Consider the following 24,404-nt stretch of genomic DNA (forward strand, 5'->3'; position numbering starts at 1 on the left):
CTGGCCAGGAGACCCGCAGCGGGGAGCGTTACCTGATCCGGGAATTCCTGCCATACCAGAAGAGGAAGGCGCGGGGCTAGATCCTGCTGGGAGCTGCACGACAGCATGCTTTCAAAGGAAATATTTTCCCTGCTGGTTGCAAACTTATGTAGCAACCAGGGTGCGAGGTCTTTCAATGAAAACTGAGAATTTTCTAGGGAAGGTAGACCCTTCCCTTTCACGTGAAAGCTCAGCTATCTTTCAAATGGCAAAGCCACAACAATTTAAGCTGAACTTTTTTGACCGGTCCTAGCTGTCCGCCTTGTTTACCTGCCAGCAGCGAGGCAGAGGATTAGCTGGAACAAGGACAACAACTTCTCTCTCCTCCAGAGGTGGTCCCTCGCGGCGGGGGCCTGGGGCCATGGCAATAATACCCTGCGCTTCTCTATCGCCTTGCTTTGGAGGCTCTCCAAGGGCTTTGCAAGCATTAGGAGATTAGCGAGGTCTCTCCAGCCCGGCGGAGGCAGGGAGGGTTTGTTATCTCCGCTTCCCAGGCGGGAGGGCCGAGGTCTGTCGCAGAGACGGAGCGAGCAGCGCGGCCGCACCTGGCACCGCGCGGCTCTGGGGGCTGGGACCGTGTCCTCGGGGGGATCCGTCTGCCTCCTTTCGCCGGCAGCGTTTGTTTCCGAAAATGGTGAGAACAAGCGGTGCCGCTGAGCCCAGCCCAGGAGGGTCCCAGTTACCGAACCCGCTGGTCTGTGCCGACCGTGCACGTTCCTCCTCGTCCGTTTGGTTTCTACCCGTGAACTTTGCTTGTCACTGCTGGCAGCACGGCAGACCGCGGGGCCGGGCGGTGACGGGGGAGCGCGCGCAGCGGCGTACTGGTCTGCACAGGCTGGGCCCACGGGTTTGGAGGGAAGGACGGCAGCGTTCAATCTGGCATCCTCAGGATGCTCTCTCCTGCGGATCTGTCCCTTCTAAAGCACAAAAAGGTATCCCGGGGTGAACCGCTGTGAGCAAGCGGTTCGTCCCCATTTGAAGTTCAGCGCTGCGCGCGCCGAAAGGCGTCAGCCGTGTTGCGCCGCTGCGGGAGCGCGGCCGCTGTCGGAGGAGCAAGCAGAGTTCCCAGCAAGGCAGGGCGGCTGCAGCAGCGTCCCTGGGGAAGCTCAGGCCGGCGGAGAGTCACCGGGCTGGGATGTGGCTGGCAGTCACGCTCTCCAGCAAAGCCCACGGGATCTGTAATGATGCGAGTTGTCAGGGCTTTAATCTCGTATTCATTTCAGATCTAATTGCTAGTGGTCATGGCTGTAACACCGTGCTGGGGCACTGGCTTAGCAAGGACCTAGGGAAAAAAAAGAAGTGACTCACCAGCTCTGTTGCTCTCCAGTAAATTAAGTTAATTAAAAAACTCCAGCAACTGTAGCTTCTGTCTCTGGACCTGGAGTGGCAGGTAAGCTTCAAACCATCTCTGATTTCCTCGTTTTCTAGTCCAGGTGAGGTCAGACCAGCCTCTCATATAAATGAAGGTGATTGGGAATTATAATTCTGTTTTAATGATTTTGATAATCAAAACCTTTGAAATTTGGGGATTTGGGGTTTCTTTTTCCTGCATTGGAGCAAAATGACAACCTTCTGCCGGTTTTCCTGATGGAACTGTGTTGAAATGTCCGCTTCTGGATGGAAAGCTTAATGTTTTTCATCTCCCTGTTCCCACCCTGCATGGAAACAGTGATCTTCCAGAGCCTGCATCAAAGCTGGTTTTGTATTTGCAACAGAGAGGAAAAAGATTGAATGAAATATTTTCCAGCCAGGTATAAGTGATTTCAGCATTCACTTTCGCTGATCTCCTGTGAGTACCTTGCAAGCCCTTGTAAGTACAAAGAGTTTCATTTTCCGCCTCTCCTTCAATCCCTCTCTTACTCCATCTCCCCATCTAGCTCGGTGCCAACGTGCCTTCTGGCTTGGCTCCTCTCGAGGGTGCCCTGCTGACACGGGCAATGCCCCGGCGAGAGCCCTCGTGAGAGACCTGTGGGGAGGGAGGTTTTCCCCGTTCCGTCGCGGGGCAGTTGGTGCTCGCGGTGCCACTGAAAGTTGGGTCCTGCACGTTTCCGACCGTTTGTTAGAAAAGCCAGGTGTACTAGACGGCAGATGTCAGGTTTCCAAGCTCACCGTAACGAGCGGCAAAGGGCAGCAGCCGCTCTTGGCCAGCTGTGTCCTGACCCAGGTCCCGCCAGGCCCAGGGGAACAAGCTCGCCTGCGACGGGCAGAGATCCCTGCAGCGGCTGGTGCTTTCTGCTGGAGGCGGAGAGGGCGGACGCGGCTCGGCGCTGCCCTCGCCCCGCAGCCGGCCCGCTTGCACAACAGGCACAGGCACGGCGAGCCACAAGCCCTGCAAACTGGTTCTGGCTCCCGCCTGCGCCCGCCTTGGCACCACGAAGGGGAAGGAAGAGCAGGAGGAGGGCTGGCGGCAGTGCCGGCTGCTGCCGGTTATTCCCTTTTATGGGCCCAAATGAGTCCGACCTCATCCTTGTTGGCGGAAATGCCAGGCGGGCGGGCACGTCGTGTTTTGGAAAGCTCTGCAACCACCCAGCGCGGCCTCTCCAGCTTTGCTTCCTAAGCCCTGCTTTGTTGCTGCGCGTACCCACGGTGCAGCCCCTCCTGCTCCCTCTCCCCCGCCAAGCCCCAGCATCGCTGGAGACGTGGCTCGGCCGGGGGACGTGTCCCGCACAGGGTGCTTCAGGGGAACTGGTGCTCCTCTTTGTCTCCCTCAAACTTACGTAGTCTCGTAGCTTGGGGCAAGTGTCATGTCGCTACAGGCTACTGGAAAATTCCTGCTTTTTTTGACCCCCACCCCAAGGAAAGCAATGAACGCATCTGTTCAAAATGTGTGGATTTTTATTTTAAATTACTAGGTCCAAATGCGTATTTGCTATCTGTCTGGAAGCCTGTCCTTGCAGAGGAGAGGGACCTAAAGGCTTGGATAGTAACAGGGTCACTTGGTTTCCAGTTTGATTGCTGAGGTTGCTCTGCTGCCCCATCCCCGAGCGACGGCTGATGCCAGGACCCCCCTCCTGGGGTCCCGACCCTTGCTAGTGCCAAACCTGCCTGCAGCGAGCTCCTGTCCTTCCAGCTGGTCTCACAGGGCCTTACATCCTTATGGCAGGCAGGGAGCGAAACTGGGTCATTGCCCGAAAGGACAAAAGCACCTCCGAGCCGGGCGCTCCGTGCAGGGCGCGCTCCCGGCGAGCGAGCGCCTGCCCAGCGCGCGGAGGCGAGCGAAGGGCCGGGTGCTGCTGACGGGGCAGTGCCCGTCACGCAGGCGGAGAAGCTCCGGCGTTGGGGTGCGGAGCCCAGGGGCCGCGGCTGCTCTCGGAGCTCTTTGGGCTCCACGTGGAGCCCCGCACGGGGAGGTGGACTTTCCCTGGCTCCCGGGGAGGGCGGCTGCTGCGGCGCGCGTTCCTCCTGCCAGTGATTCACCCGCCAGCCCTGCGCGGCCTCTGCGGCTTCGCCCGCCGCTCGCCACCTTAGGCAGACGCCCGCTCCCTTCCCGTGCCTTCCCTCTGCTCGGTGGAGGAGGGCGTCAGCGCTGGGGCCAGGGGCTGGGCGAGGGGGCACCTTCCTCCCCCGTGCCCAGCCTGCCCCACGTCCCTCACCCTTGCCTGCCAGCTACGGTTATCCAACCCTGGGCTTTGTCTCCTGGGACAATTCCCGCTTAACAACCGGTTAAATCCGCGCCTACTTCATTCTCAAAAATAGTTCAGTCTTGCCCACCAGGTCCCAGAAACTCCTCCTGAGAGGCTGTGCCGTTTGGGACTGGCTCCCGGGCGGTTCGAGAGCTGCCGTCACTGCTCCTTGCGCAGCACGGCCGCGTGCGAGCGCAGGCTCGGCACCCGGGTGAACCCTGGTGAGGGTTTCAGCCGGAGTCGGGAAGGCTGAGCTGAGCTGTAGACTCAGCTCCATCTGCTGCACCATATTTGTGACCACCCACAAAGATCCAGGCTACTCAACCTCTGCAGACTTACCAGGGAGCGCGAAAACGCATGGAAGCAATTAAGGATGTGAATCAACCCACTCTTTTCTTTACTATCCTGCTAATAACGGAAGACCCCAGCTTGACACTTGTACTCCGGAGCTGAGTTTTCAGGGCTGGCAGTAGGCACGCAACTGTTCGTTCCTTACGAGCTTCTATTTTATCTGGATAGTTTAAACCCAAGAAACACAGATCTTTTCCTTCCAGGTAATGCTCTGTATGTAAAATTAATTGCCATGGAACAACCACCCTTTCGGAGACGCGCTGCTGTTTTTCCAAAGTCTCAGCGCTTACCATTGAAGCTGAACTTCCACCAGAAGCTGCTGAGCAGGGCAGACCAACCCTTGGGATCGCATCAGCTCTCATCTCTCCCTTTACTCCTCAATCCTGCAACTTTGTTCTGGTCGTGAGGGCTGCCTTATCAACAAATTCCCCCCCGCAGCTTTTCCATCGGATTAATACTAGGAAAAAGGACGAGTGACCTCAGTGGGATGTGGCCAGCGTGGTCCAGCCTGGCAGTGCGTATCTGGGCCTGCAAAAGCATCTCAACTTTGCGGGCCGGTCGTCGCAACCCAAACCCAGAGATGGAAAAAGGAAAAGCTGCAACCTGTGTGGCCCCGTGAACAACACGGATCCTCCTGCGAACCTCCGGGAGCAAAACTGCTGTTTAGAAGAAAGGAAATTCCAGCCCTTCTAAGGCAAAACGTTAACACGTTCGCTCTATCGCTTCTGCTGTTGACAATAGTTCACACCGAGACATTTTTGGTAAAATTATATTGGGTTTGTGAGACATGATACCATTTCAATTGAATTATAGTTCTATTGTAAGGCTTCATTTCCTCTCACATAAACCAGGATCTAACAGCCAAGGCTCTTCGCAGGCTATTGCTAAGTACAAAATGCCTGCTGGGTTTTATTGCGCAGACACCGAACTACCAGGGGCTGGCTTATTGCTTTACAAAACGTTAGAGCAACCTTGAATATGAAAGATGTCACATAAATCTAAACAAAACCTTTCTTCTCCCGTTTCAGATGATCTGTGAAGATTCTGTATTGAGATCTTTAGTCAGAGTGTGAAGAAGGAATGAGACTCTTTTGCCTCCTAAAATAAATAGTGGATATAGTCCAAAAGGTCAGTCTACGTGTCTTATCTCAGCCCCAAATTCAGCTTCTCTCAGCATAGTCCCAGGTTTAGATTGCAGACCGACAAGGACTCCCGGTAATTGCCCTCCCTGGCAGAAGCCATTCATCTGGACGGGGATAGATGGGGGCAGAGGACTGATTTACGGAAGGGCAAAGACCCCGATCGCTTTTCAGAAGGGCTGACAGCCCTGCTTAAAAGCAGCAGGAGGCTGCTTCGTTATTTCTGTAGATGTTAGGACGCTGCTGAGCTGGTGTGCTGTGAGGAAGCCTGTCCTGTAGCAGTTTGCCTTGGGGAAAACTTTGGGGATTAGGGTACGGTAATGGAGCTCCGTGCTTCCGCAATGCCTGCGAGTGCCAAGGCGGGCAGAGTAAAGGTCGTGTTTAGAGATACCCAAACATATCCTGCGCTGAGATTTTGGGCTCCATCAAGTTTTTCGATTAAGCCCGGTGCTTATCATTGAGGATAAGCACTGGGGATGCTGGGGACTCCTTGTACGCTTGAGACTTACCAGAAAAATTGAAATACCAATTAATAAAGAAAGCAGGTTTCTACTTTCCTTTTAAGCGTGGGGGTTAGATGAAAAGGCCGTACAGCAGTCGCTGGCGTGCAGACCTGCTCAGTACAACGCAGCTTCCGCACTGATCTCGCTGGGCTTTTATTTGCTCATAATTCAGGGCCTGATTCTGCAGGTCCTGCCGTGCCGGTGCAACTTAATTCTGTGAGAGGAGCTCAGAAAGGCTCAGTCAAAGTACGGCAGTACGTTACCAGTAACGCAGGCGAGAGTGGCCAATGGCTGCTTTTAGCTTTAATTTTGCCCGTGTTGAGAACGGCCTCTTTTGGATCTACGTTGTTATACGGCAAACCAGATGTTTCCCTGCAGTGTGAATTCAGGCACACACCTACGTGTCTGTGAACGAGCTGAGGCTCAGTTAGCTCCCTTGGGAATTCATGTTCCATACTACTTTCTAAAATGAAAAATATTTTATTTTGCAAGTTAAGCTCTCTATTTTCTGTTCTACACCTGGAGCTCACTGCAGTAGGGCAGAACTCAGGATGGGAATGTGCTTTATCCATGTTCAGTTACTCTGATAACTTAATTTCTCTTTTTATGCATTCCCTTGGGTCCCTGAACTCTGAAGACCGCCCTTTCCCATTCAAAAGGAGGGGAAAAAATCCCAGGCAGCCTGCTGTGGGTGCCATATCTTACTGACGCTATTCGCACGCGTGCTTCATCTTTGCACGTTTGTGCTTCAGCGTTTCTGCTGGCGCTGCCTGCGCATCGAGCGTTTCTATCCAGGATTTGCGTTTTGGGCTCGCGCTGCTCCGACAGCACCCACACCGCCGCTGCCTTACCTGGAGAGGGGTGCTGTAGGGAAACTCCGCTTTCTCGCTGCTCTGGGTGGCCACGGTGGGGTTGCTGGAGCTGATGAGCACGGGGGAGCTGATCTCCAGCGCCTGCCGCTCGGCGGGCGCGTGGACCATGCGGTTGAGGGTGTTCAGGGCGGTGGTGATGGAGAACTGCCGCAGGCTCTTCCGCCTGGAGTCGGGCACCTTGGGGAAAGCCGGCGAATCCGCACCCTTTGCTTTGGGAGACGCCGTTCGCAGGGATGCACACTTAAACTGAGGGGACCAGTGGCTTTTGCTGGTCTGCAGGAGTTGCCTTGCAGTGGTGTTTGGCTGGAAGAGACAAAGGGAGACGTGATGGCACGTTTCAGAAGTTGTGCCTGGCACAGCCTGGCGACCGCTCGGTTTTCCCTTTTTCCTCCCTTTTCCGAGCTGGCAGCAAAGCTGCAGGCAGATTTCAGATGACGTTACAGGCGATCTTTAAAACCTGTGGCTCAGGCATTTCCCTGATACATTTTCAGTGACAAATTCCGGATGCAAAATTAGTGATGCAAAGCTGACAGCAAAATTAGAATTGGTTTGAAAAACTTGTTGCTTAGACAACGCGTTACTGAGGCTGAGTGCTCCCCCCCCCATACTTTACAGAAAGTTTCGTTTCTTGTCAAGGCCGTTGGCTCGCAGAGGTGTAAGGAGAGCTGGCTGACCCTTTAGCAGCGTTATAATAAATTTCACTCTAAATTAGAAGGGACGTTTGGGCACATCTCCCTTTTTCACTTGGTGCTGGCACGCTTGGGTGCGTCTCGCAGCAGGACATCAAACCCCTGCAGCCCACTTTAAGGCATGAGCTCGGAGAAGCCCTCGCTGATGGTGGCTTTCCGAGCAGAATTAGATCCACCCAATTACCTCTCTGTAGGCCAAAACATTCACGGCTTGATCTTGCTTCCATTGAGAAAAGCCTGGCCTTTTAACCCTTGGGTTTAATGAGGGAAGAGCCGGGCCTGAGTTTGCATACGGGCAATGTTCAAACAGTATTTCTTGGAAACTGCTGATCACACAGTATTAGTAGCAAAGGGCATGTGGTGACAATGTCTTGTACCACGATCACTGCCAGAGGAATTAATCATGATTTACTGCTGACATTAACGAATTGCAAAACTTTGCGATGCTCACCCACTCGTGTGAGGCAACGTGCCTGCCTCCTGGGATGAACAGGGACGGCTCTGACGCAGGAGAGGTGCAGGTGTCTCTCAAGCATTCTCATTTTAAGGCAGGGATTGTTTTCGTATTTCCCTCCTCCTCACTCCTTAAAGCAAGGTTTAAAAACCATAGTGTGTGCATATGTGCGCATATAAGATGGCAATATTGTCATTTCTGTATGTAATGAAACTTTAGCCTAAGCAGGAAACATTTTTCTGCCTTCTCTAAACACTGGGGAACGTGATAAAATGGGGCACAAACCTAAGTGTCAAAGCCAAGAAAAGCCTTGCATCTCCCAAAGCAGCCCTCCCTTTGCCTTCTCCATAATTAATTTCTAATTCCTTGGTGGTTTTATGTGGCCCTAACTAACTTATTTCTGTTAATGCCAGACTTAAATAAGTAATTACTGAGGCTCAAATGATTTCATTAAATGAAAGGACATTTTGCAAAATATGTTAGAGCTTCAAATAAGATGTTTTACTAGTGTCCTTTTATAAAATAGCCATAAAGAGGTGCTCGCTGTAATTATGATGATTGCAAGTATTAATTTTATTTCTAGGAATTCTTGTTGGTGCCATTTACACCCTGCATCTCAAGCTAAACTGCAGGAATACAATTAATGTCTAGACCAGCGCCAACAAAACACTGTCAGGGAGCGGGCGGCTTAAAGGTCTCCGGAGCCGGAGCGCTGGGAACGCCGCCTGCGACGCGCTGAGCTGGCGCTGGCGGAGGCTGGGGGCCGGCGTGAGCAGCCGGCCCCCCGGCAGCCCCAGGGAAGCAGCGGGGGGCTCACGGGGCAGATCCCCCAGCGAACAGAGCTACACGAGAGCCGACTGCAACAGAACCTGTTAGAAATGCCATTTTGATATTTTGCCTGAATTTTGCATTTTTGCCCCCAGTTTTTTTCCGTGTTGCGGAGGCTTCATTCCAGTGAGGGAGAGGGAGAGCCGTGTGCTCGCGGTCTGCGGGGCTGAGAGGCGGCGGTGAGCCGGGCCGGGCCGGGAGCAGGGCCCTGCCCCGGGGTGCTGGCACGCACCGCTGCCCGGCGCGGTGTTGGGTGGGCATGGCGGCGCAGGGGCTGTACCCCCCGCACACCCAAGGTGGGGAAGGTCCCTGCTTTGTCGCCTAACTTGTCCTCCGTTCTCATCAGCCCCGCCGAGGACGGCGATGCTGTCACCCTGAAGGGCAGGAGCACGGTGCCACCAGCCCTCTCTTGCGGGGGAGGTGGGTCGCGGGGGTGAGGATGGGCTCGCCTGCCATTTCAGAGAGCGGCCTCGTTAAACAGCGTCGGTGGCGCGGCCCCGTCAGGTCCTCTGGGACAGCTCTGGCACGAGTGTATTCTGAAACGCCAGCTTGTCTGGCCTTACTCAGCACAATGCTCAAACTTGTTTTTAATTTAAAGGTGCGAGCGTGGCTGAATCGGGACCGTGGACATGAGTCTGATGGCGAGGACATGAAAAGCCTTTGACTTGCCGGATGGTTTCCATCGCGTGGAAATGCATCTGTAATTGCCGTGCACACAACTAATAACAAAAATGGCATTTTTAGCTACGAACCAAGTGAAAAACCCCTATGTAAGTGTCGAGGTAATTGGTGTCACACTGCCGAGACGCTCAGATCGCTATTTCAGGAGCTGAGGTAACCTGACATTGCTGGAGTGCGGGTATTGGAAATAGTCCGGAGGAAAAAAGCTAGTTCGTATTGACTGATAGCCACCTCTCTTTGGAAAGACCTGCATTTCTGAGCAACCCAGCAGAGTTAAATCTTGTTAACTTTTAAGGTGTTTCGATTTCAACTTTTTAAGGATATCTGCCATGTGTGTGGGGGGACGTAAGGAGAATTTTACAGAAACAAATTTATGTTTTTCTCTCTTCTGAGCTAAGGCACAAAGTTTGGGGCTAAAACCTTAATGACTCCAAGGCTGAAGGGGTCAGAGAAGGCTGGTTCCCACGGGCCAAAACATCTACACCCATGCAGGGTACGCGCAGAAAGTTTCCATCTGAATTGGCGGGAATTTTGTATTAGTCTTGCAGTAAGTGACTCTTAGCTTTCATTTGTGTGTCTGAACGTTATCTGCTGGCTACTGCCTTGAAGAATAAGAATAGACTGCTATGCGGTATTGCACTTGAATCTCTGCACAAATTTCCAGGTGGGCTTGTTGCCAAATTACCATCACCTGCTCCCGAGGGAGGGCAAGGGCAGGTGGAGGTGGGGCGAAGGCGAATGCGAAGCAGAACGGGGGGGACCCCGTCCAGATGCGAGAGCCGGTGAGGGAGAGGAGCCGCCTGCGAAGCCGGCTGCAGCGCGCGGCGCTCCGGCGAGAGCGGGCAGCTGTGGGGTGGGTTGGTTGTTTGTTTTGTTGGGTTTTTTTACAGCCAGCTCGTGTTTTTGAAAAAACTAGATCAAGCTGCCTGCAGCAGAGCTTTGGTCTAAAGCCAGGCTGTGCTGGACAAACGCAACTCCTGTGTCATCCACCCGAGGCTCCAGCATCCCTGTGTTGAGGTTCCCCTGCCTGCTGGGGCTCCTGGAGGAGTAAATCCCCTCTTCACGGTGGTTTGCAGAGAGATGGCACTCCCCAGTTACCCGCCCCGGCTGACCGGTCGCCCCGTGCTATGCCCGGCTGGAGGAGGACACGGCACTGGCACTGCCTCCAGGTTACTGCAGAAGGGAGTTACTGAGGTGACCGCTCCGATCTCCGTCATTTTGCACGGTAAGAACCGACCGCTGTCACAAGGCTGGGGGCAGGAGGATGCCCTCGCCTCTTTGCAGAAGCTTCTGTTTGTTTTAGATGTGCGCTCCCTCCCCACGTGTGAACTTTGCTGTGGGAGCGGAGATGAGCGCAGCCTCCTAACGCAAATAAACAGAATGAGTAAGCTGTGAAACAAAGGCAAATAGAGCGAAAGAGAAAAAACAAACGCAGGCGGCAGAAAGCTGAGGAAGGCGCCTCCTGCTAATAAGTGAATCCTAATGACAAAGGGAGGATGGCTGGCTGCCCAGCCTCTCTGCGTCCCCACTGGCAAGCTGAAAGCCCACATTTTATAGAGCTGCTGCTGGTGATGTGCGACGCTGCTCTGAACTGATTTTTCTCTTCTAGTTCCTCCCCTTAGTCAGAAACCACAGCTGGCTCTTGGCCGTTTGATTTCTCCTGCCCCCTGCCAGCCACCCCACGTCCAGCTCTGACTGCCTGGGGACACCTGCCCTGGCCACAGCCGCCTTCTCCTGCCTCCTTCCGCCCCTGAAAGCGAGGAGAGCATCGCCTCTGTGCTGCCAGCTGGACAGAGAAGGAGGTGACTTCTCTGCGAGGACACTGATGCCTCTGGGCAGCGCTTTCTGTTCTGCTCTGCCATGCCTCACCTCGCTTTGACGCGACAGGGACAGTTGACTTTGCTGGGAGGTGCAGTTACGCGGAAGAGCGTGTCCTCTACCAGAGTAAACGCGAGCTCTGTAGCCTTTGGGGAATAAAGGGAAACGCAGCAAAAGTTCAGGTATTGCTCTGCAAGCGCATGCCTCCCGCAGGCTGGGTACGTTCAGCCTCCATAAATGATGTAACCCCAGACCTGGAAGCAGTTTTCTTTGCTATGTCAGTAGGTGTCTTTTAGAGATCTCCTTGGGGTGTTTTGGTCCTGAGAGCAGACTGCCACCATCAGCCACTCCTCATCGACAGCAGCACGGGCGAGAAGCCGAGCCGAGGGACCGCAGTCGCTGCTTGTGGCGGGCGCTTGCATCCCTCTCTGGGTGCCCCCCGTCCTGCACGCGCCCCTGTGTGCCCGCGGGGCAGTCGTGGCGGCTGAACCGCTGGCGGCAGCGTCTGAGGGGGCTTGGGGACCTTACTGATTTCCAGAAGGGGCCTCCTGTGGGGCTGGGGAGTAGCGGCACACCGTACTGTCTAAAGAAGAAAACAGCCCAGCCCGCGTCGCCCAGCCCTGGCTGCCGCGGGGCGGCGTTACCTTATGAAACGGCAGGCAGTCCTTGTTCTCGGTCTTATCCCGGCTCCTCAGGTCAAAGCTGTAGAGTGCTCTGCCGAGGGGCGGCGGCAGGGGCAGGTGCTTGATGACTTGCACGGAGCTGGCTGGGAAAACGCCGCTGATCCCATTGACCTCCCCCAAATACCAATTCTCATCCAGCTGTCGGAGCAGCACGATGATGTCCCCCTTGTTGAACCTCAGCTCCCCAGGGTTGTGCCCTCGGTAGGTGTACAGGGCCTTGGCTCGCGGGACCTGTGGGACGAGAAACAGCCCTTGCAGTTCATCCGTGACAGCGATGCTTAACATAGACAGAATTCCCCAAAAGCATTCGTAATTACTGGGAAAAATTTAGAGGTCCAAGGCTTAAGCATGCATTTACTGGGATTAACTACCCACATCCTTTCTTGATGTCTTTTTCTAATGAAGACAAGCTCCAAAATACTTATGCTAAATTGGTATCAAGATGAAAAGCAGGCTGAATGTGTTTAAGAATATTAAGAAACAATGAATGCCTTAAACTAGTCTTCCCATGGGATCTTACTGCCTGCTATAAGGTCTCCTCCAATACATTGTCTATATTAATGAACCCAGATATTTCTGTTTCAGGAGGTCGCAGCCGTCGTCCAGCTGACCTGGCGGCTGTCGCCTGCAGTGGCCAACTCTGCATGCCCAGGAGAACGCAACAAGAGCAAGGTGAGTGCAGGTCGCTGCTCTCCTGTGGTTACCTCCGTGCTTTAACACCGTGTGACCCTGATTTTATTTCAGTCTTTAATCTGGGTTACAGGAAGAGAGGCTTCATAATGTTATTGTTGTTGCAGTATCATATGAGAAAGAAGAGATGCCAAAACCAGAAGAGATGAGGGAACTTTACCATCTTGACTCTCATCAAAATGAAACTATAAAGTTCACTTAAAATAACTGCTTTACTGACCCTTATCTATACTAGAGAACTCAGTTTAATACACAATGCAACAGATGATTTACGCGGCTGAATAAAGCCAGAGCCGTCCCTGGCCTCGGTGCTGTGAACCCACACGGTGCAGCTTGAGGGCAGCCTGAGGGGCGTTTTTCTTGGGGGGGGGGGGGGTGCAGATACGCCGAGGCTTTGTGTGCTCTGTGTAGCTGTTCCAGACGAGCATTTGGGGGGCCCCGTACGTTGGAAATCAGCAATACTGAAAGGCTCGATCTTTACATGCTTGTGTTGAAGGCAAGACGGAGATGCTTTCAGCACATTTGTGGGACCAGAGTACTGCGTCCCACGCAAGTGCATCCTAGAACGAATAACAACCTGTGTTTGTTCATGGTTATTGCCATCTGCAACATCGCAGTTGTATACGAAATGCAAACCACTGAGTTTTAAGCTCTGTCCTGCTGGCCCTTCGGCTGGAAATGAATGCTGCGGCTTTAGCTTCTGGTCAGCCCTGGAGTGGCCAGGCAGTTGAACCAGATGATCATTGTAGGTCCCTTCCAACTGGAATATTCTACTCTACTCTGTTCTGTGTGTTTGAATGCTGTGAGGAGGTGTGCTGCCTTCACAGGACGGGCTGCCAGCAGACCCCTCGCCCAATCATCTCTGCAGACAAATTAGAAATAAAAGTCGTAAGAACAAATATCCTCGTGGGCGTTTGTGAAGCCTCGATCACTTAATGATGCCGTTCTCGCCCAGGCTCTTGTCAGTACACAGCATTTCCATCCCTACCGGATGAGTCTCCATCCAGTCTCGCATCCAGCTGGAAACAGTGACCAACGCGAAGCGCTCGGCTCTGCTGCGACAGCGTGCCTCTGGGAGAGACTTCTTCTTTGCTCGAGGCACAGAGTGACTGTTTCTGGCATGAGGTAAGACAGCTGTATATATTCTAAACTATTATCTGAACTGTTAGAGCTGCAGATATTGTTCTTTCCTTGAATCGTACCAGATTCTCAGCTTCAGTAATACTTTGCATTGTGGTTCATTTTCTTTAATCCCTTCTGATTAACTGTTCTGCTGTTTCTGGCTGTGGGAGCTTCACTGCAATTGGTAGGAATCTGGAAATAAGGAACAGATCCATTTTCTGGTTTCTGTCTGCTTTCCAAGACATGGCAGTGTCTCCTTCAAAGGATTCCTTGGACCAAGAGGGGAATCTTTGAATTTGGGATGGGAAAATAGTTTAAGGGCCCTGCCTGTCCCTCCTGTGCTGGTAGATGAGATAAAAACCCCAATGGTGCAGCGTGGGAGTCTGTGCTCCGCCGTAGGGCTGCCTGTCCTCACCCGCAGGGATGTCTCCCAGACACAATGCAGCCCGAAGTTTTAAGGGGAAAAAACCAAATGCTGAGCTCCATTGCTAGCCGCCTAGCTGGCAGCACAGCTGCACGAGATACCTGTCGAGAAAAGGGGAAGCCAGGATTGCCCTCAGCTCTAGAGCCTTGAGCAGTTTTAAGCAGAAGTGCCGGTGCCTGGGACAGCCAGGGACAAGAGGCTTTTCAGCTTCTTCTGTGCCAGTCTCTGCAGATCGAGATTGTCCTTCTCCGCGTATTAGGATTTGTAATGTCATGTGTGGGAACTGCAGGAAAAACCTTTGTGGCAGGCAGAGGAGCTCCATCCATGGCCGGGTGCTTCAAATGCAGCACGTCTCCAGCTCTGGTCCGCCGGCCGAGAGGCGTGGACCAGCACGGGGAGCAGGGTCCCATCCCACGAGAGCTCAGCTGTGCAGGTGCGAAGGGAAGCAATGCTGGCGGGGCAATGGGATTTAGGGCTGCTGGCTCTGCATCTCCCGTGGACAAAATGTGGATTTTTGTCTGTCGGCTGCCGAGTGCCGTGGCCTTGTGAGCAGGACCCCGCATTGCAGTTTTTCCAAGCCATAGTTACCAAACCCCTGCCGACCTCGCGGGAGATGGCAGTTTGTACCAGGGACCCATTCAGGCTTTTCCTGCCTTTTTCTGTGGAAGGAGATAAACCCATTTCCCCACATCCACCCGTGTCAGTGCCCAGGGCTCAGGCAGGATTTCTGCAGAGTTCACCCCCCATCAGCCAGTTTTGGGAGGTCAGGAAGGTGGAAGGGGGAAACTCGATGTTAGTTTCCTGAAGTGTGGAAAAGATCAAATTTTCCATGGAAATGATTTAGGCTGGGGAAGAGAACATCTTCCAGCACTCCCAAACACTGATGCTTGGTAGGAAAAAGGAACCAAGAAGAGAAAAATTTTATGTACTGCATTTACTTCAAAGCATTTGAAACAGGAAACAATTAGTTTAATGTTTAGTTCTAATTAACTCATTTTGTCTGTTAATTTGTGCTTGGCTTAGTGACACTGAAAGTACATTCCTGGAAAAAAAGAAAATGATGAAAGTGAGACTCAGGCCAGCTTTGCTCTCCTTCAGTCCCCCGAGCTGGTTCGGGAAACAGGGACCGTGTCAGTGCCAGGACCACAGAAACTCGCGCCGCAGAGACACGCCTGGACGTACGCGCTTTCTGACGCAGAAAAACAGACTGTGGGAACAGAGGATTACGGGAGGGCCAGGTCTCCTGCAGAAAGACTCAGTGACAGACTCTCTGGTGTTAAACAAGGACAAGGAGCACAGAAAGAGACTTTGATTGCCTCAGGAGCAACCAGAAAACAAACAGGACTCATGCAAACTGCGAAAACAGGGCTTGTAAAGGAGGAGCGCAAACGTACGGGGATGATGAGAGAATGGTTGCACAGCAAAATAAAGCAAAACATAAAAGGCATCAAGAACGAGTTATGGAAATATATTAAAAATAAGAGAAACTCTGAAATGAAATGCATGCCTGTTACTGACTGGGAATAGTGAACAAGCAACGGGGTGCTGAGAGTCTGGAATATTCTTTCTTCAGCAAGAAAAAGGATGAGACAGGAGGGCAGGCTGGAATAACTAACTCAAAACTAGGTAGGACAGGCCTGTTTGCGACATTAGGGCTGGCTGAAACTCACCCCTCCGTGCTTGGATGGATGGGCTGTTTCTTCCTCTAACCATGGCCTCAGCCTTCATTTCTTCAGCTCCTCTTTAACCCTTTCCTCCCACTTCCATGCCCTTGCAAATCCCACAGCCTGTTCTGTTTCAGGTTTCCCCCTCAGCCTGGTTTTCTCTCCCATTGCTGTTTCCTGGAGCTTGCAGTGACCATGGACATAATCTACCCCTCACTTTATAGAGCAGAGCACTTGTATTCACTCGTTGAAGTTTGTTGCAAAACTTTTGTGGATCTAAGTGAATAACAGTTAATATTAGCGCTTACATGCTTCTTTAGCATCCAAAAAATACTCCGAATTTTGGTCTTTTGGGGCTTGCTAGTAATTTGGAACACTCACAAGGTAACAGTGGTGTATTCCTTCGCGGCCGTTTTGTCAAGGCATTATTATAACGTTGCTTGTCCTTTGATCCGTACTTACCCCTGCTAAAGCTCCCTGTAGTCCCGGGAAGGGCTCCGTGGCTCCCGGTACTCGGGCTGGGGAACGGGGGAAGCCAGGAGCCTCCAGCCCGGGCACGTGCTCGGGGTCAGCACGGGGCGCAGGACCCCACGCCTCCCGCCTGCCCTGGGAAGGGACGAGGGCAAGGAGAGCGGTCCTTGTTTTCCACAAGCCTCAATTAAAACCACCTCGGAATTAAGTGCTTCAAAGGGATGGGAGGTGTTACGAAGAGACGTCGGACTGGATGGCGTTTCTGGTTGTGTAACAAAGAAAAACTGTAATCATGCTGGACTGTTTATGCACTTGGTGACTGACATTTTCAAAATCATATGTTCTTTGCAACTGCCAAAATATTTTTTCTAATATTTTAATGCTCTGTAACAGCAAAAATCAATGTAACTTAAAAAAGGAGAAGGATTAAAAAAAGCCATAGTAATACAAAGCATTTTGTTTTGGAACCAACTGAAACTAGCTTGAAATGAAGTCTTTCTAGATCTTCATTAAAAAAACATCATTCAATTCCAATAGTTTTTTAAGGCCCAAGTCAGTTTTTTCCAAGGTCTGTCTTGTTGCTTTTTTTTTTAAATTTTGTTTGTCTGTTCAGATACTGAGCCAAAAATATCCCATTGATTTCCCAGCTCTATTTAGGACATAAACCAAGCCTTTATCTACCCACACGGAGCAACCAATGTGGTTTATACTGTACAGCGCAGGCCTTTCACAAAATACATCTTCAAGCTGAAGTTTTCAGAAAGACGTACATCAGGGTCACTGTTTTTTAACGTGTTCATAAGATGTAGGAAAGACAGAGAAAAGCAACTAAACCACCCTGCAGAAAACCACCCTGCCGAGGCTGGGGGAAGCCGGCAGAAACCCTCTACGGGCAGCTGATGGCTCTGCTCATCCCTCCTCCTGGTGCGAAACAGGCAGCTGCGGGCGTAGCTCAGATCTGATTTCTTTCTCAGGCTTTGGCTGGTTTCTGTCCGCTCTTGGATGTACTAGGTCCTCTGCAAGGCATCTGTTTTGCTTTATGTAAAGTAGGTTAATTGCAACGGCAGAAACTGAGGTGCTAATTAAACCCTGGGATAAAGACAAGGTGTGCCTGGAGGTAGCTCGCTCCGAGCCGAGGGCAGAGGGAGCGGCTTTTCCCAGGTGAGGATGCGGTCCCGGGCTGAGCAGGGACCGGGGTCCGGGAAGGGCAGCAGGAATGGCGAGATGAAGTTTCCCCGCTGGCATCGCCTGGTGGTGCGCAGAGCTCCCGAGCCAGTCTCTTGCTATTTCGTTTGTTTTGAGGGATTTTTCTCCCCATACTATGTCCAGTCGCTTTTTGTTAATCCAAGGCAGGATTTTATTTTAGTGGGGAGGTAGTGGCAGCAAAATGTTCAGCCAAATATTGCAACTATTGGCACGCTCCCTAGCTGCAGGGTTCAGCGTCTGTCTTTAAATTCAGTTGGGAGAACACTATGAGAAGCTCTGTGAAAAGCTCCGCTAAAGGTTGTTGAAAATTTGTGTAAAATATTTGCTGCCCAGTAGCAGAGAGGCAGCAACTACAAAGAAGAAACAGCCCTGGTGAACGGAAGAGACTTTTTTCCGTGATGCCACGCAGTACTGCAGCTACAGTAGCAGTGCTAAATTAAATAAATAGAGAGAGGTGAGTCTTTCATGTTCTCTTATGTGAAAGCCTCTAAAATCAGTGGGAAGCTGCGTAGAAGGCGGCAATACTGTAGTACATTGAGCTGCCTGCTGACGCTTCTCAGGCCACCAAACAGACAGAGACCACGGGGATGCTTTGCCAAGACCTTTGGGCCAAGGGCAGCCCACGCTCCTGAGCCCAGACCCGTGTGGGTTTTGGTGCCCAGGAAACGCTCCTTTTCTGCCTGCGGTGCCTTTGGCTGCTGCCGAGTGCGCTGCCTCTCCCAGAGGAGCCTTTCCCTCTCTCTGCTCTGTGGGTGGCTGTAACTTTTTCCAGCGCTGTCTCATTTTTTTCTGATTTCCCCCCGCTCTGTTTTCTTCTCCGTCACGCCCGAGCGAGGCACGACCCCGTTATTGCCGTGCCCCCAGGAGGTGTGTCCGGCTCGCCGAGAGAGCCAAGGTGCCCCCCTTGCCGCGGGGCTGCCTGCAGAGCTGCCGGGAGAGCCCGGGTGAGAAAACACCGCGGGTAAAGGCCGGGGCGTGGAGCCAGCACCTCCCTCTCGCCCCAGTGCAATACGGCGCGCGGTCTCTGGGCGAGGTACTTTCCTCTCCTTGGCCAGGAGGGATGGTCGTGGCAGATGCACCTCAACGCCTTGTCCCCATTCGTAGTGGATATGAGACTGACAGGGGAGAAAAAACTTTTTTTTTTAAAAAAACCCTATTTTTGGCATTTGGCATCAGCTGTGCTAGGGCAGCCATCCAATACATCTGAATCTCCCTCCGTACAAAACAAAGAAGCAAATTAAAAATATGTACATGTGTGAGGAAGCAATTCAAAGCATGTCTTCATAGCTGGGAGAAATGCGCACTATAATTATTTAAATGAGCTAGTTATAACTTCCTCGTTATTGCCAGTGGATTAACGTAAGACCACACACTCATAGCACCGGTATTAAAAAAAAAAAAAAAGCCAAGAAAAAGTGTGCGAGGCCGGCTGGGGTGGAGGGTCACCAGGGAGAGACATTAGAAATTGTCAAGAAAGGAGGAAAGCCACGCCAGGGAGCGCAGCGAAGAGGAGGGATTGCTGATGGAGGCTGTGAACACCTCTAAACCTCGTCCCAGGCGACTCCCCTTGAAACCACCCTGAGGAGCAGCACGGCCCCGCAGCGACGCTGTCTCTGCACGAGCAGACGGAGCCGCTGCCCGCGATACCCCGGGATGAGCGTGAGGACGAGGCCGTAAACGTCCCTGCACTTGGGACTCATTTACTCCTTCACCTATTTCCAAGCAAGGTTCACTGCAAACGACTTCAGCGAGACACAGCTACCGAAGTCAGCTGGGCTCCTCCCGTTTCCCAGATGCTCTGACTTCACCAACGTCCGCGACTGCGTAGATGAACACATGGGATGAGTGACAGATTAATCCATGGCATAGCTGATTGCTGTTGATGTCCAGGGCTGCTTCCTTCTGGTTTACTGCATGCCAAAGGGAGGACGGCAGGAGCTGTTTCAGCAGGAGCGAGCCCCAGGAGCGCTGCCTGTTGTGGATGTCCCTGTCCCCGCACAGCTGCCCGACAGCAGCATTGGTCCTGGGCCCCGAAAGCTCGGCGGGCGCCCTCAGACCGTGGGGCTGAGGAGGCTGCTGGCAGATGGATTGGGAACGGCCTCAGATGGGTTTGGACCTGCACCCAGGTGGTTTCCCAGCTCTGATTTTCATAACTCCACACAGGGAATGCCCCGCAGTCGCTGTTTGCTGCGCCTCGTCCCTCGAAGGCAGACAGCCACCCCAAGCATGCGGTCTCCTCCCGCACCGGCTGAATGTCTTTGCAGTAAATACCAAGGGCCTGATCCTGATCTGGGTTTCATGGGTGTCGCCCCACGTGCAGGGAGGCAGTCGCTCCCCGGGACCCTGTGCAGGAGAACTGGCTCAGGGGTGGAATGTCTGGGGAGCCCCGGCCCCCCGCGCTGGAGCGGCGGCAGCACTGCCAGGGCTGTCCCACGCTGGAAGAAGCCAGCTGACCAGAAACAAAGCTCGGACACTGCAAAGGAGCTGTGACGAGCCAGGCCAGCCCCAGCTGTGTCGCCTGGAAAGTCTGAGGGAACAGAGATGGTGCCGAGGGGAGACGTGGTCATCCTTGTTGCACGGTTGGCAGGGCCCACGGGGGAGGCAGTGCAGCCCCTGCTCCGCGTGAGCTCTGCCTTCCCCTCCTGCCTCCTGGCACTGCGTTATTTGTGCAGAAGAGCTAAATATCTGTGCTGTGCAGAGGCAGCGATATTCCTGTAGATACATGATTTCTGTAACACATAACAGCCTCCTGGAGAGGAACAATTTATTTCTAGGATAGTGCTGGGAAGAAGAGAAATCCAGTCCTGGATGTCGTCCCGTTTGATTTTTCTCCCACTAGGTACTGTGGGGTCAGTTTGCCAGTGTTTTTTGATTATTTTTTATTTTGGAGCTGTTTGGAGCAGGACTGGCGTCGGTTGGAGGGGACTGGCACATGAGTGTGCTGCACCAGGCGGCATCAAGGGTGCCAGAGCCAGGATTTGCCAGGGCTTGCTCTTCATGGAAACATGTCAGATTGGATCCTGCAAGCCTCTAACTCCATTGTGCTGGCTCTACGCCTGGGTAGCAGGAGTCCAAGTACAGCCTAAATATGAAACTATACTGAGGTGCTCGAAAGAACCGACCACCCAGAAAGCTGCCACTGCGGAGCAAGGAAGGGTCAATACCAAAGGGCGGAGGAATCTCTTCCTACCAACCCTGTCTCCTTCTCGTTACAGAACTGCACGGTGTGAAGAGGCGGTACGCAACAGGTGAGGGCACATGTCATTGCCCAAGATGCACACGTGAGCTCCAGAGGAGTACCAGCGTGGCTGAAGAAATGTTAGCGTATCGTTGCTCTCGACTGTGGCCCAGGGTGACCCGTCCATCTCTGCACAGAGATGCCTGCATCTTCAGTGCAGGGACGCCCACAGCGCAGGGACAGGCTGTTCCACAGCACACGTGGAAACACCCAGGCTATCCGATGTCTGTAGGAAATGGAAAGCTTGTGTCCTGACCTCCATGCAGGCGGGGAGGGTGGCGAGGGCGAGGCAGCCAGCGGTCCCCGCTCTCAGGGTCAGTACGTGTTACCGGAGGCTGCTGCTGTGCCGGGTGCCGCACGAACGCAGCAGCAGTTCCTGCCCTGGAGAGCGGCGATCTAAAGAGACTGTGCAGGTGAAGGGTGGGGTGATGGAAATACTGTCCCTGCTTTAGCGGTGGGGATAGTACCAGGGGGCTGTGAATGCCTCTCCCAGAGGCAGACAGTGACTCCAGGACAGAACTGAGAGCACAACCCAGGCCACGCTCCTGATGAGCAATGATTTACAGACCGTGAACGGAGAGCTGGTTATTATCTACATACTGACGCCAAGGGACACGCTGGCTTTTCATAAAGAGAGATAATCAATAACAACTGCTGTCCATTTTATTACTAACTTTCTGCAAGCCGCCTTCAGCATCCTGCCACTGACTGTCCTCATTTCAATGGGATGAATGAGCCCCACATCGCCTCCTTTGTGTGCTCAGCTAGCGCAGTTTCAGGGCTCTTTAGGATCCAGTTGGATGAAAAGAGCTATTTGAATGTAAATTAATTGCCATTACAATTCTGTTTTTCTGCTTTTCGGCAGAGGAGATAACTTCAGCCTTGTCACAGAGAACAAAACCATCAAAAGTGAACTTGTCATTTCAATCTCTTCATATAATTATATTCTGAGGATTCAGACAGTTGGGTGGTTTCTGCATTATTTCTCCCCTGAGGAGGACTGCTCCCATCTTCCAAGCAGAAGCAGACTGTGTGCACCGGAGAGAACAAAGTCAGTCCCCTCCTGCTCGCATCGGTACTGGAGCTCACCAGATCTGCCCAGTTCCCTCTTGGGTTTGCTGGGGCGCAAGGCCAGCACTGGTCACGGCTAAAGCTGGCGGCCGCCCTGCGGGGCGTGCCAGCAGCCCTTCTCGGGGGAGGCTGGAGGCGTAACTTGTACGGGTTTAGCTGGGTATGGAAAACATCGTCTTAAGTTACAGGTGTCAGTGGGTTTGATTTACAGACTGAAGAGATGAAAAGCAACCGAAGGAGTCCGCAGAAGCAGGTATCAGAGCCTGTTGCTGAGACCGCTGGGGCTGGTTTCTGCGCTGCTACGTCTGTGCCTCCGCAGCTGCTGGCGGGGCAATGGCAGCGGTGAGCAGGAGCACTTGCACCATCTGCTAACTAACACCCCTTTGATACGCCACCGCATCGAGGCTCACGTCACTGCTGAACTTTGCCTGTTGTCACTCTGGCTTTGTAATGCAGAGGTGAAATGGAAAACGGGGAAAATGATTAAATAAAATACAGAGCAGCTTTTATCACGGAGAGGTGAGCAGGTGCTGCACTAGGGATGGCTGAGGCACTGCCGCAGGCGCCCAGCCCCGAGGGGTGCATCCGGCTGCATGTCGGTAACGTCCCCACGGCTCCGGAGCAGGACAGTGCCGGATCAGGCTTCACTTTGCCTGTGTGAAACCGCAGGAGAGATTTAGGTGGGCAGGAGAAGCGCCAAGGTGCATCCAAGGCAGGAGTTGGACCCGAGCATGGCTTTGCTTTGTAGTCGCCCGCTCCTTGGTGCAGGCAGAGCTGCACGGGCGCAGGCAGGGCCGGGATAGGCCTGAAAAGCCGTTCTGTGAGGCAAGAGGGGAGGCTGGCAGCGGCTGGTGCGGGGCACAGCAGAGTGATGCCGGGGACCAGGGACTGGCGTGCGCGAGCTGCGGTGTCTGCACGAAACCTTTTCACGCCTCTTCCACTCATGGTTGCTGCTATCAGATGTTTTTGTCTCTGCTGCAGTCAGCAATCTCAGGCAGCGGTTAAGTTGTGTGTCATGGTTTTAAGCCGCACGGAAAACAAACTGTGTCAGCCCTCAGCGTGCCCGGTCATGATGCTCTGCCTCAGCCCTGCAGTTCTCAGAAGTGGCTGTTTACCATGCAGGGAGGAAACCTGCGTCCCGCTCCCTCCTCCTGCTGCTCCCCAGCCCTCTCCCTGCTGATCGAGCGCTCTCCTGTGCCGGGAAAGGGAGCGCGCCGACGCCGGCCCTCGCCCGGCGCTGCCAGGCCGGGGCAGCAGGGCCGCCGCTGCCTGCAGGCGTGGGGGGCCGGGGGCTCCGCAAGCCGGGGCCCGGCTGAGGCGAGGGACGGCGCCGGCCACCCCTGCGGGCCGCAGGGCCTGTGCTCTGCCCCTGCCGCCGTCCGGCGCTGCCAGGGCCCTGCGCCTTCCGATTGCCCAACCAGCCAGGATTTAGTTTTCACGTTATTTCAGGGAAGTGCTTAATTAGTGACGGTACATCTCTCCATTAGCCCGCCACCTCCGCTTAGCAGCCATTTTGATGGTAAATTAATGGCTGTCATGAAGTGATGGCCACCAGCGGGGCCTAGCCTCAGCTGTAGGCCAAGACTGGGACGCCACTGTCTGCCCGGCCTCGGGTGCCCTCGCCTTGCCCAGACCTGGGGCTGGAGGAAGGAGCCGCTCTCCCCTTTCTGTATTTTCATTTCCCGGGGGAGATCGACCGACTGCAGCCCGGTTACGCAAGGCGCAGGCCGCTGCAGTTTCCCAGCAGGTGAGGCTTGCTCCTTCCTCCCTGCAAAGCCAGTGAGAAATTCTGGGCCCATCAGTTATTCAGGGTCCACAGGAAACCCTTTTAAAGGGGTCGGATTGCCACGGGACACATGTTTGTCTCTTAAAGACTGCCTTCTAAATTGTGTCCCCTGTCCTGGCATCAAAACGAAATGGAGGTTCCCCACATGAGGTTAAACTCAAATATCCACTTACAAACTCATAAGGAAAAGTTTTTCTTAAAAAAAAAGTCACGGTTCTTTATTCATTTGCACAGTGCCTTGCACAATGGAGTCCTGATGCTAAATGGAGTTTGAATGCCTGAAAATGATAACAGCGGAACAAAGTCCAGCATTTAAGAGCAAGCACCGCAGTCTTCCCTGTGAGACGGGCAGAGGAGAAGCAAGACAAGGTTTAGACGGCAGCAGTGACTGGGTCTTCTCCCTGCCAAGATCCAGCCTCACCTCTCTCAGGACGTTTTTTAGCTCCAGCCCTGGCGCACCGGCAGAGCTGCACGTGAACATGCCTCCTCCTCTCCCTTCCCTCCAGAAGGGAAAATGACAAACTCAGGCCAATGACCAACTCTGTGGACCCGGGGAGGGTGGCCAGCCACCAGCGGGGAAACTCTGCAAGAAGAGGAAGACTCTCAGACTTTCAGCCTCCTCGCTGACCACAATACTTAACGGGTGAACACGCACGCTGAGAAACCCTGCTGTTCTATTCCTGACTTGCCATCTGAGCCTGACTCATTGCCTTGGTAACAAATTAAAACACTTTTATGTGTTTGCAGCTTGGTACCTTATTTTGTAAAACTCGGGAAACTGGCTCCTGATGTTGGCCACGGAGGCCCTTTGGCTTCCCCCCCCCCCCGCGGTATCGCCCGGGAGCGGCCCCGTGCCCCGTCTCGAGCCGTGGCAGAGCCGCCCGCGCTCAGCAGCGCAGTTCGCACGGGTGCTTCAGGCAGCGGCGCGCGACAGGAGCCAGCATCGCTGCGACCCGCAGGCAGACAGCTGGGAGCCCCTCTGCGGCAAAAGACCATTAAGTATCGCCGTGTGTTTTCCAGGCACCAGTAACGGGGTCAGCCGGGAATTGCCA

At 53.5% G+C, this 24,404-nt stretch overlaps 1 protein-coding gene and 1 long non-coding RNA gene across 5 annotated transcripts in view; one reads left to right on the top strand and one right to left on the bottom strand.

Moving 5' to 3' along the window:
- The window catches only part of SH3RF2 (SH3 domain containing ring finger 2), a 44,829-nt gene that overhangs the window by 14,841 nt on the left and 5,584 nt on the right, over window positions 1–24,404 (bottom strand). For both annotated transcript variants that reach the window (XM_075509480.1, XM_075509479.1), the window contains exons 2-3: window positions 11,642–11,911; window positions 6,507–6,830 (exon numbers count right to left, since the gene is read on the bottom strand). In XM_075509480.1, coding sequence (XP_075365595.1) covers window positions 6,507–6,830; window positions 11,642–11,911 — 594 coding nt within the window. The remainder of the gene's footprint in view (window positions 1–6,506; window positions 6,831–11,641; window positions 11,912–24,404) is intronic.
- On the top strand, window positions 580–11,590 carry LOC142413384 (uncharacterized). Of its 3 annotated transcripts, none has more exons than XR_012776808.1 (5): window positions 580–1,429; window positions 5,042–5,141; window positions 9,097–9,268; window positions 10,256–11,179; window positions 11,280–11,590. It is a non-coding gene; the product is annotated as an uncharacterized LOC142413384 (long non-coding RNA). The 3 variants fall into 3 exon arrangements; XR_012776809.1 differs by having other exon boundaries at window positions 11,283–11,590; XR_012776807.1 differs by having other exon boundaries at window positions 10,256–11,590.

The sequence above is a fragment of the Mycteria americana genome, chromosome 8 (assembly GCF_035582795.1).
Source record: "Mycteria americana isolate JAX WOST 10 ecotype Jacksonville Zoo and Gardens chromosome 8, USCA_MyAme_1.0, whole genome shotgun sequence".
NCBI lineage: Eukaryota > Metazoa > Chordata > Aves > Ciconiiformes > Ciconiidae > Mycteria > Mycteria americana.